This window comes from Mirounga angustirostris, unplaced genomic scaffold (assembly GCF_029215605.1).
Source record: "Mirounga angustirostris isolate CCGP_5_RB_7025 unplaced genomic scaffold, mMirAng1.0.hap1 SCAF_5, whole genome shotgun sequence".
Lineage (NCBI taxonomy): Eukaryota > Metazoa > Chordata > Mammalia > Carnivora > Phocidae > Mirounga > Mirounga angustirostris.
Window position 1 is genome coordinate 175,966,536 of NW_026991713.1, and position 12,428 is coordinate 175,978,963.

At 47.8% G+C, this 12,428-nt stretch overlaps 1 protein-coding gene across 1 annotated transcript; it reads right to left on the reverse strand.

Annotated features, from left to right (window-relative positions):
* Positions 1–203: 203 nt before the first annotated feature.
* Positions 204–4,777, reverse strand: LOC123841402 (speedy protein E4-like). The gene is made up of 7 exons (XM_045871003.1): positions 4,742–4,777; positions 4,387–4,519; positions 3,695–3,892; positions 2,987–3,045; positions 2,390–2,475; positions 439–607; positions 204–263 (listed from the first exon to the last, which is right to left on the reverse strand). Exons 1-7 carry the CDS (start codon positions 4,775–4,777, stop codon positions 204–206), a joined length of 741 nt encoding a protein of 246 aa, XP_045726959.1.
* Positions 4,778–12,428: the final 7,651 nt, after the last annotated feature.

Sequence of the window (12,428 nt, forward strand, 5' to 3'; positions counted from 1 at the left end):
GAGTCAGCGTCTGGCTGAATAGCCGCTCTGTTTCCCGGTGTGTGGAAAGCTGATGTGTGGGGCGGGGGATATGAGCGTGGGTCCAGCAACTGGATTCCACAGAGTCCCTCAGTACACAAGAAATCCTTGTGCCTGGACCTGTGAGGACACAGACCTACCTTCCCTCAGGCCGATGACCTCAGGCCTCCCTGGTCCCTGGAGCTCTAGGGCACAAGGGTGCGATCTCGCCCCCATACCCACAGCTCTGGATCAAAAGCCTGGATCTGGAAGACAAGCGGCCCCATGAGAAGACAATCTCCAGATGCCCGCCCCCCCCCCCCCCAGCTCCCTCCCACTGTCCAGGCTCTAATTCTTTCTCGTCCCAAATCCCATGTCCCTCCATGTTCCCCTCTCTCTCCCATTGGGCCCCCCTACCCCAAATCTCCCCAGTGCACCCACCTCTTCACACTCTTCCCGGGACACCCTGGCCTTCCAGCCCATGGATCGGATGAATTGGAGTCGCAGTTTGTGGAACAAGGGACGCTGGGAGCGGTTCTTCCCATAGAGGAATGAAAAGATGGCCTGTTTGGGGGCCTGGTTATCCTCTTCCATGTCATTGGCCAGGTAGCTGGAGAGAGACATCAGGTTGCTGGTCAGGAGCAGGACAGGAAGGATGACCCCCCCCCCCCCAACCTGAGCTCAGCTTCCCAGAAAAGACACAGGCTGCTCATTACCCTGTGTCACAGAGAGCCAGCCAGTCATCAAGAAGGCACAGCGGGGCGGAGACTTCTCCCATCTTGAGGATGAAGATAGAACTCACCGGGAAGCCTGCGGGCATATCCTGCCCTGTTTTTCCATCCCCACACCTGCCCCCTTCGCTTCAGCTTGTCTGTGCACACACCTGTCTCCCCAGGGAGCAGGACAAGTACAGCTCCTGTGGGCGGGAGCTGACTGCTCTATTTCTGTAATCACGGCTTTCCTACCAAATGACTAATATAGGACTGGGCTCACGTGGGTGCATTAATTCAACACGCACTTCTTGAATCTCTCTTCCAGTCGCCTCATGGTCTCTAGCACATAAGGTGCACTTTATACGTTTTTGTTGAACGAATAAATGAATGCTTTTTCTCATGGTCAAGTGCAATACTGATTACCTCCTAGACCCAACATAACTTAAATTTGCAAAATGGAAGGAATTGTGCTGATTGTCCTTGAGAGCGTGATCATATTTTGACAAGACCTGCCTTCAATAGGCATCCAGCCTAATGGGATTGGGGAAGGGGGCAGAGGGGTGGAGAGGTGGGTGGATAAGAAATAACTATAGTCCAAAATATCCATGAGACTAGGATTTTAACGGAAGCACTACTAGGGTGCAGAGAAGTCAGGGAGGTTGGTGGAGGGGGGCATCTGAAGATTTGGGAGTTGGAATCAACCTTGAGGACAGGTCATTTTCTTCAGGTATATGTGCAAAATCACCTAGACAGAAAAAGCAGTATAGGAATGGAGGGAAGGGTGCTTGGAAGGATGAAATACCAAGAGGGTGGACAAGTTGGACGGAGATGAGAGGGTTGGAGCCAAGCTGGGAACCCTGGCCTTGAATGAGAGTGCCACTAGCCGGTGAGATTGTTACGGAGGGTGAAACAGGAGACTGGAGCTTTGGACAGACTTCAGGCACCTCGCGCCCACTGCCTGGGGGACGGACTTGTCAGAAACACCAGTGGAAGCATTCACAACAGATCTGTGCTATGTCTTCAGGGCCTGAATTGAGGCATTTGTGCTGGGAATGCAGAGGAGGGAGACAATCATGCTTGGTCTGGCCATGGGAAGGAGACAGGCAGAGGACCAGAACTGGTTGCTTGTCGAGCCTATTTGCTTGGGGCAGGGTGGTGTCCGTTATTTCCTTCCCTCTTCTTGGGAGGGTTTTATGTTTTCTTCGGTCAGCCTCTTAGCTGATGTTAGGGTTGTTTGTGTTTACAAAGAACAGTATATTAAAAAAAAAAACCACAATACTATAATCCTATTGTTTTTATACACAGGGTAAACAATTTTTTAAAAAACAGGTTTAAGGGACGCCTGGGTGGCTCAGACGGTTAAGCGTCTGCCTTCGGCTCAGGTCATGATCCCAGGGTCCTGGGATCGAACCCTGAATCGGGCTCCCTGCTCCATGGGAGGCCTGCTTCTCCCTCTCCCACTCCCCCTCCTTGTGTCCCTTCTCTCGCTGTGTCTCTGTCAAATAAATAAATAAAATCTTTTTAAAAAATAAATAAATATTAAAAAATTTTTAAAAAAGGTTTAAAAAGAGTTACAGACAGGTTGGAAAAAAAAAGTAGATGAAAGGTCAGAGTCCCACTTCTCCCCTCTGTCCTCCCAGGGTATTGGAAACTGCTGATGGATGAAGCAAAATACTCACAGTGCTATGAAGAAATGAATTCGCTGGTGCTGCCAGGAGAATAGACCAGCACGGCTAAAGTATGCTATGACCATAGACAGGAGATACTGGCGGAAAGAGGAGAAGAGGCGTCAGAGAGAGGTCACATGCTGGGAGAGGAAGACCAGTGGGGTAAGGGCACGGGAGGCTGGAGCAGGTGCTGCTGCTTGGACGTGCTGGGTGAACTTGCTTACTCGGTGGCAGAAGGTTGGTTGCAAACCGAAGAAGTCAAGGGAAAGAGTTTTTGGTGCCCGCTGTTCCCCCCCCCCCCAGGATAGCAAGTTGTACTGGTTTGAGGGCTTGTCTTTAGGACAGCCGGCTTCTGGAGAGTCCTTGATAAGCTGGAGCCAAGGGGAGCCCCCCAACCCCGGCCAAGAGCTGAAAGGAGAAGGTCCTCAAGGTGGCAACAGCCAGAGGGGCACACCTGGGACTCAGGTCCCAGAGGATCTGCAAGAAACCACGAGGTCCCCGAGGGGAAGTGTTGGCAGGCATGAGGTTGGCGACAGGGTTCAGGAGGCATCCCCCTGCCCCAGGACAGGTGTTGGAGCAAGAATACATCTTAGTGGAGAACAACGGTACCTTGTCGGATACTCTCAGATTCTTGTCCCAGGCCAGAAATCTTTTAATGACAGGATCCTCTGTGAAAAGAGAGCATGTGTCAAGTTGGCAAGTGGAATGGGGTTACTGTGGGAGCATTCCAGAGCAAAGAGGAGCACGATGCCTCCCCTGGGGAAGTTTCAGGATGAGGCCAAGTGTGAGGCTGATGGGCAGAGGGGAGTGAAAACCATTCACTGGCCAAGAAAAGTTGGCGGCTCCCCTTGTGCGGTGGCTGAGAGAGAGGTAGGTGTCAGCCGCGCCCCTGCAGGATTAGATGTAAACAGTGATGCTGTCTCATCATGCATGGATGTGCCACTGCAGAGACCATAAAGTCGTTCACTGTCATTTTCTTATCCCACAGTGACATCAGGGTACAAAGAGGGCCTGTCATCCCCCCCCACACACACACAGCCAAAGGCATTTAGATTCAAAAAGCCAGTAAAAGCTAAGACGTCTCAGGAGTGCAACTAAAACCAAGCTTTCTTATCGCAAGTACACACCTTTCTCCAAGTCTAGCCTAATCCTCTGTCATTTTTAAGTGTCCCCGATGAGGGATCAGTATGGAGCCCTCCAAGGATGGAGACCTCACCAACCTGCAGAGAATTCTTTTCCACTGGAAAAGCATAAACATTGGAAGTTTTTTTGTGTTTTAAGAGAAAAAAGAACAGGGTTGGAGGGTGCTCTTCCTACCGAGCAGCCTGTTGAAGACCTCGTGGTGCTCAGGGAGAACTGAAGAGACCCGCTGTCTCTTCAACTTCATCTTGAGTCCACACAGTGTCTCCGCGACCCAGATGTCCTCAGCCCCGGAGGCTGTCTCCTCATTTGACTCGTCCCTTCTCCTCTTCCTTCCGGGGGACTGAGGCAGGGGGCAGGGATCTACCCAGGGGGCTGAGTGAAGAAACCAGGCTATGGTATAAAGCTTCTTTGGAATTCAGCCACCCCTCCTCCCCCCAAAAAACCCAAACCTCCCCTTCATTCTCTCCAGCCTCATTGATGATTGGCATCTCCCAAACCATCTTTCCATCTTTCGCCTTTGTTGATAGGCATCTGACCCCATTCATCTTTGCCACTGTTTCACCACCCCCATCCTCAAAACTTCTTCATTGTAGATAACTTCTCCCATGGGAATAATGGGATAATTTCCTCTCTTCCTTTATCTCATCTTTGGATCTCATCTCCTAACCCTCCTTCCTTGCTTCCTGGGTTTTCCTTCCATGGGGATAGTCTTGTCCCCAGCTCCTGTACTCTCCTTCTCCAATCCCTGGCTTTCTCAATCTCTCCTGTCACACACACACCCTACTCAGACACTTCTTCCTGACTTCTGTACACATTCCTCCTTACTAGTCAAGCCTCTCAAGTCCCTTCCCCCTCCTCTTCCTCACCTGATGGCCCCGGGCTTTCTTCATCCACCACCGCCTCCAAGGGGTACCCTGAGGAGCTAGGCTGGGGGCTCTGGTCCTCAGACTGGTAACATGGTTGACAACTGGCCATGATTTCTCCCAAGCTCTTTCTGTTCTTCCAGAAAACTTAGACCCTGTTCTGCTCAAACTTCTCTTCTGGATTCTGGCTGAACACAAGCCCGTTATCCCTTCTCCAGGCTGGGGCAAATCCAGGAGTGGAGAAAAGCTCTGTGAAGATGCTGTTATCCACCTTCACTGCCAAGCACCACGAAGTCTGGTCCTTCCAATCAGGAAGGTCAGAAGCCTCTGATGTCACGGGTCATTCTAGCCTGGCAACCAGTTTGAAGGCAAACACCCATAACTGCCAGACCATGTCCGCTTCTGGAGCTCAGGGTAAAGGCTGTCTCCTGCCACCAACTCAGCCTTGGACCATCCTCCAAAACCGTCCTCGAGGGGTCTGGATCACTCTACTCCTCTCCAGCAGATGCCCGGCTCTCTCCATCCTTCTATTCCTATTTCAGGGCACAGTCTGGCAGGAGAGGGAGGAAAGAGACAAGGAAATTTGGGATGAGCAGAAAGGTAAGGCCTTACAAGAGCGAAATAAGTATATAAAGAAGGTCCCAGTACATGGACTTGTTGGGTTTAAAAGTTAGTTTAAATTGCTTGATTTGGCAGAGTTCTTCCATTTGATGTTTTACTGACGCTGTGTTGGGATTCTGTGCTAGGGGAGCACTCATGCTCTACTCTCAGGCATCTCTGAGCCCGAGAGACGTTTTGGGAACCTAAACTCACAGAAAACTGTACATGTGCTCCCACACACTTCAGACAGTGTCTACAATTTCAGAAGTCCCCAGATCACCCAAAACCTGCCTCTTGATTGCAATTAATCAGCTCTAGTCTGCATATAAACTTTGTGAGTGTGTAATACTCTTGACCCAGAAATTTTACCACTTGTGTATCCTACAAGTAAAATGTCACATACACAAAAAGGCGAAATGGAAAAATCTCCAATTCAAGGCGGAATCCGTTTTTTTGAGAAGGTAGGAAGCATGTGGGACCACAGATGCCGTAACAAAATAGCTAGCTGACTTCCAAACCTCCTACCTCCTACCTCTGCTTTTCACCTGGGCATCTGACTCTTGTTCACTCTTTCTTTCTTTTTGTGTTAAAATATCATAACATAAAATTTACCATTTTAACCATTTTTAAGGGTATAATTCGGTGGCATTAAGCACATTTGGGTTGTTGTACCACCATCAGCACCATCCTTCTCCAGAACCTTTTCATCCTCCCTGAAACTGAAACTCTGCACCCATTGAAGAATAACTCCCTGTTCTCCACTTCCCCAGCCCCTGTCAACCACCGTTCTATTTTCTGTCTCTATGGATTTAGCTATTCCAGGTACCTCCTATCAGTGGAATCATGCAGTACTTGTCCATATGTTTCTGATTTATTTCATTCAACAAAATGTCTTCAAGGTTCATCCATGTTATAGTGTGTGTCAGAATTCCTTCCCTTTTAAGGATGAATAATATCCATTGTGTGTGTGTGTGTGTGTGTATTTTTGCATGTTCCTCTCATAATAATATAATAACAATATAATATATAGATACATACGTACCATTTTTAGTTTATCCATCCATCTGTTGATGGATATGTGGGTTGTGTCCACATTTTGGCTAAGCCCTGCTTTCGATCCATTGTTTGAACTTTGATGAGAAGAACATCTGTTATTCGGGATGTGCCTAAAGTTTTATTTTGTATTTTGATCACTTACGTGTTTCTAAGTAGCCCAATCCAAGCATCAATAAAGTCAAATCAGTTCACCCAGAAAACAATATGGATGTTTCTCAAAAGATTAAAAAAAAAAGAACACAACAGAACAGAACTACCATATGATCCAGCAATTCCACAGCTGGGTATATATCTAAAGGAAATGAAAACAGGATATTAAAGAGATATCTGCCCTCCTGTGTTCATTGCAGCATTACTCACAATAGCCAAGATATGAAAACAACCCAAGTGTCCATCAACAGATGCATGGATAAAGAAGATGTGAGGTACATATATAGAGATCTGTAGATATATATCTCATATATAGGTGAGAAAGAAGGAAATCCTGCCATTTGTGACATGGATGGACCTTGAGGGCTTTATGCTGGGTGAAATAAGCCAGACTGAGAAAGACAAATACTGTGTGGTACCATTTATATGTGAAATCTTAAAAAACAGCAAAAAAAAAGTCAAACTCATAGAAACAGAAGGTAAAGAAGAGGTTGCCAGGGGCTGGGAAGGTGGAGGAACTAGGGAGAGGCTGGTAAAAAGGGGAAAACTTTTCAGGGATAAGATGAATGAGGTCTGAAGATCTCCTATCAAACACGGTAACTGCAGCTGATAACACTGTATTGTATCATTGAAATTTGCCAAGAGTAGAACTGAAATGTTCTCGCCCCCAAAAAAGGTCAGTATATGAGGTCATGGATGTGTTAATTAGCTAGATGGTTAGAATTCCTTCACTGTGGCTACACATATCAAATCGCCATGATGTACGCTTTAAACATCTTACCGTTTTATATGTCAGTTATGTCTCAATAAAGCTGAAATTTTTAAAAAGTAGTTGATCCAAGGTGCAGGGACTGACTGTTGCCTTTGTTTGCAATCACCAACTTTCACACTTGGACGAGGTCTCAGAGAGCATGCAGACGGCCTTGAGGTTCCTGCACAGCGTCCTTGGGCCCAGGCGCTCCTGGGGGTCCCCACTGATGGAAAAGGCACTGCCGTGTGAAGGACATGTGACTCGTGGCTGGAGAAGTTCAATCTCTAGGAAGCCAATTTGCATTCAGATTCCAGTCCTGATGCTTTCAGCCCCCATAGCTGGTCGGGTCCTCCCATAACAAAACAGAAGTCCACTCTTCCTCCCAGGGAGGCTTCCCGATACGAGAAGGTGGATATTCTGTCCCCATTAAAATTCTCGTCTTTGGGGGCGCCTGGGTGGCTCAGATGGTTAAACGTCTGCCTTCGGCTCAGGTCATGATCCCGGGGTCCTGGGATCGAGCCCCGCATCGGGCTCCTGGCTCAGCGGGGAGCCTGCTTCTCCTCCCTCTGTCTCTCCCCCTGCTCATGCTCTCTCTCTCTCTCTGTATCTCTGTGTCTCAAATGAATAAATAAAATCTTAAAAAAAAAAATTCTCATCTTTGCTGTGAAAGTGTGGATTACTTTGAAGAGGGGGGCTCTTCAAGATGGTTTGCATCATCCTTTCTCCCCTGCCACCTTGTCCAGACGCACTGCAGTTAGGCAGGGCCCATCTCAAGATACCTTGGTACATTGCCCAAAAATGGACTAAACAGCTCAGATGGAGAAAAGCAAACTACCACCTCTCCTCTGTTTCTTCCAGTGGCTGTAGCTACATTGTACAAATATCAGTAGCGTGAAAACAGAAGTGCTTTGCAAATGCAAAATGGGGATCACATGGAGAAAGTAATTGAAATCCAGATACCTGGATCCAGCCTCAGTGGTTCTAGATCAACAGAGCTGAGGTGGGGGCCAATTTAACTTTCTTATGGATGCACATTCAGATTTGGAAATCTCTCTGTGGGACATGCCACCCGGGTAGGGCAATGGGGTCCTAAAGAAAGCAAAGCCACGGGGTGCCTGGGTGGCTCAGTTGGTTAAGCCACTGCCTTCGGCTCAGGTCATGATCCTGGAGTCCCGGGATCGAGTCCCGCATCGGGCTCCCTGCTCGGCGGGGAGTCTGCTGCTCCCTCTGACCCTCCCCCCTCTCATGTGCTTTCTCTCTCTCATTCTCTCTTTCTCAAATAAATAAATAAAATCTTTAAAAAGAAAGAAAGAAAGAAAGAAAGAAAGCAAAGCCACTATTGGATGAAGTAGACTATGACCAAGCCTCGAGTGGACCTTCAGAACCAGCTCCAATCCTCTGGCCAGCTTGCCGGGGACAACCCATGCAGCAGCCTCGGCACTGATTTGGATACGTGTCCCAAGTGTATATGTCTGCACCAATGTAAAAACTGCCCTCTCCACTTGGAAGTCACGGCTCACCAGGGGCTGCTCACCCTGGCCTGTCATTCCCTAGTGAAGAATGGTCTCTGTATTCCCTTCTGTGACCCATAAGACCTAGAGACACCCTAGGAATGCGACAGGGAGCACTAACCCACAGAAGAGAATTCTGCGATGGGCAGATGGGAAGAGGTTCTGGATACTGATCTCTAAGAGCTGGTGTCTGAAGCTAAGCATTATAGGCCAGTCTTGGTCTTTGACTTTTATACTCCCCTCCACCATGGCTGACATACTCTTGGCGGGTCCTAAAATCAGGTGAGTTTTGTAGTCTGTTACAATTGCCCCTTTTCAGTGTTATAAAATATTGTCTACATGCCAATATGCCCATGTATGTTTGCAAATCTTCTTCTGAAATAAAGATTCATCCTTTATAAGACATTTTCAGGAGGATTGTCTCATTTTCTCTGCTGAGTGGAGAAAGCAGGTTCTGGGATTCGTTTTTTAGAAACAAGGGATGTGAAGCCCAAAAGACTGAAGACCCCAGGATTCACCTCGGCTGCTCTGATTCAAGTCCTATATCCTATTCACTGTGTCCCCTTCTCCATCTGCCCAGACTCCTGATGATAGACAATCTGGAGGACATAAACCAGTAGTTACAATATGCCTGTATAAAAGATGGCGAGGGCGCCTGGGTGGCTCAGTTCGTCAAGCGACTGCCTTCGGCTCAGGTCATGATCCTGGAGTCCCGGGATCGAGTCCCGCATCGGGCTCCCTGCTCGGCGGGGAGCCTGCTTCTCCCTCTGGCCCTCCCCCCTCTCATGTGCTCTCTCTCATTCTCTCTCTCTCAAATAGATAAATAAAATCTTTAAAAAAAAAAAAAAAGATGGCGGGGGGGCACCTGGGTGGCTCAGTCGTTAAGCATCTGCCTTTGGCTCAGGTCATGATCCCAGGGTCCTGGGATCAAGCCCCGCATCGGACTCCCTGCTCGGCGGGAAGCCTGCTTCTCCCTCTCCCGCTCCCCCTGCTTGTGTTCCCTCTCTCTCTATGTCTCTCTCTGTCAAATAAATAAAATCTTTAAAAAATAAAAATAAATAAAAGATGGCGGGGTGGGGGGAGGAGAATGGGAAAGTAGTGTTTTTGTTACAAACCAGTATGTGCCCTCGGGCAAATCCTCCCGCCTTCTGAGCACCCATCTCTTCACCTATAAAATAAAATATTTAGAAAAATAAAAAAATAAAAATACATAAAATATTTAGATAAGATGATCTGTAAGGGCTCTGCCCATGTTAACATAACCAAGGCATTGAGAAAGCAAATTGGACATGACCAGGTACACAAATGCTATGGGTTGAATTGAGTGCCCCCTACCACTCCCACCCCCCCATTCATATATTGAAGTCCTAAGCCCTGGTGCCTCAGAATGTGATTTTATTTGGTGGTGGGGTCTTTACAGAGGAAATCAAGGTAAAATCAGGCCCTTAGGGTGGGCCCTCATCCAAGATGGGTGGTGTCCTTATATAAAGGGAAAATTGGGGGGTGCCTGGGGGGCGCAGTTCGTTGAGCATCCGGCTCTTGATTTCAGTCCAGGTGGTAATCTCAGGGTCATTTGATCGAGTCCCGAGTTGGGCTCCGCACTCAGCGGGGAGTCTGCTTCTCTCTCTCCCTCCCCCTCTGCCCCTCCCCTTGCTCATGTGCGCTCTCTCTCTCTCTCTCTCTAAAATAAATACATCATTCTTTACCAAAAAAAGGGGGGGGATTTGGACACAGAGACACCCAGGTAGAGGGAAGAGAGTGTGATGACACATGGAGAGAAGACTGTCATCCACAAGCCAAGGAGAGAGGATGGGACAGAGCCTCCCCCACAGCGCTCAGAGGGAACCAGCCCGGCCCACACCTGGATCTCCGACTCCCAGCCTCGGGAACTGCGAGACAGTGCATCTCTGTTGTTAAAGCCGCCTGGGTTGTCTTACTTTGTTACAGCTTCCCGTAATCCCATCCAACCAGTGTTTTGAATAAGAGGGAATTTAGATCTGACGGTCACTTTCCTGCCACTTCTGCTGCCCCTTCCATTAAAGCAAGACGTGTGAGGAGGCTTCGAAGAAGAACCAGTTCTTTTCATACAGATTAGAAACTTGGGCTTTCTTAGCCTCTGGCATTTCCTGGTCACGGTGAATGTGCTAGTTTTGGGAAGAAATGGTTGAAAGACTTTAAGAGAAGAATGATTTACAAATCTTGAAGATGGGTGCCAGTTATCTTAATAAAATCGATGCATTAAAGAGAAAAAATAAATAGGAGCAAATGCAGGTAGCTTAGAAAATTAAAGACGGGAAAGGCTTCAAGTACAGTGTCAAAACAGACGACAAGTATGAACAGAAAGTGAACAATCTGAACACAAAAAAATAATGTCCATAGGCAGAAAATAAAGGTAAAACATTAAGTTAAAAAGATCAGTGACAAATTGGGGAAAATATTTGTATTTGATACAAATACAAAAAGAGAAAGCTTTATATTTTAAACACTAATAAATGTAGAGATCTTAATGAAGCCACATTAAAAGGTGTAGATCTGCTGCTTCTGGCCCAGACAGAATCACAGGGTTCAGATTTGCCCTCCCCACTTAAAGAAGTTTCTAGAAGGGGGAAATATATGAATATGAAATGACAGGTTTTAACCATTTGGAGAGAAGGGTGAGTTCCAAGAGTGTCTCAGAGAGTTATCCAGGCCAAGGTATGGGGCAGGGGTCCGGGGGGGGGGGGGGCAGTGTTTCTCTGAGATGCAGGGACAGAGTTGGGTGTTATGGGGCAAAGGGGTACAATAGCCAGAATTCACAGCCAGAATGGAGAGAGAGGCAGGAGGGCGTCCCAGTCTTCAGCTGAGCGGGTCAGTGCCGGTGGGGGAGGCAAGGGCTGGAGGCCAGGACCCAGCGGAGAGGGGCTCTGCCTGTCTTCACCAAGGTACTCAGCACAGCTTCCATCCTTTACCTGCTGAAATGGAAAAGAACACAGAAGAAACGTGCCTGGAGGTCTTCCAGGCTCAGACCCAGGGGAGGTATGGTCACCTCGCTCGAATTCCAGCATTCCATCGGTGAGAATTCCATCGGTGAGAATTTGGGCACGGGCCACACTTACTAGCAGAAAGAGCTGGGCAAGACTTCACAGCTTCCAGAGAAGCACATCTTTTGTGCAGGATTAGTTGACGTAGCCGCTCAGCTAGGGAAATCAGGAACGGGTTATGTGCCCATTCATTTGCATAAATCAGTACTTACTATTACCTTTGAAAAGAGTGTTACCTGGAGAGAACTTCCTCTGTTGATTTCATATGTATCTAAATCTCTTTAGAAGCTAAGTAACTGTCTTGCCAGCATTACAACCGGGGAAGGTTGTTCGTAAGGGCCTGGGAACCATCTCTTTGAAATGTAAACCTCAAGGAAGGTAGTGTCTCTCTGTCAGCAGGTGAGTTAAGGATGGGGTCTAGGCACCTAGCTCTGAGCTGTAACTACCTGCTTGTCAGAGAGAGGTTAAGAAGTTTTCTTTTTCCTTTGGACAGAAACAACTAGCACGGATGGGCACCCAGATTACCAGGTGAGGATGAACTATGAAAAAACATATAGCAAATGGTGCTGGCAAGTCCTGTTAACGTGAAACAGGTGTGCTCTTTAGCCTGAGAACGTCTATGTAATGGATTGTATCTGCTGAGTTGCATGAAAAGACAAGGTTCATTTTTCTCCTTGCAATCTTGTTCATGTTTCTCCACAGGTTTGCCTGTGATGTGCAACACAGTCTCGTTCAATGGTTATTTAACAACAGAACAGGGGCACCTGGGTGGCACAGTCAGTTAAGCGGTGAACTCTTGTTTTCAGCTCAGGTCCTGATCTCAGTCTTGTGGGATCGAGCCCTGCATGGGGCTCCACGCTCAGTGGGGAGTCAGCTTGGGATTCACTCTCTCCCTCTCCCTCTGCCCTTCCCCCTGCTCTCTCTGTTTCTCTCTCTAAGATAAATCTTTTTTTTAAA

Coding starts and splice junctions, on each gene's coding strand:
- LOC123841402 (XM_045871003.1), bottom strand. CDS start 4,777: ATGGTCTGGCAGTTATGGGTGTTTGCCTTCAAACTG. Junction 4,520..4,741: donor GGGTGTTTGCCTTCAAACTG/GTTGCCAGGCTA, acceptor GTTTTCTGGAAG/AACAGAAAGAGCTTGGGAGA. Junction 264..438: donor CCCGGGAAGAGTGTGAAGAG/GTGGGTGCACTG, acceptor CTTGTCTTCCAG/ATCCAGGCTTTTGATCCAGA.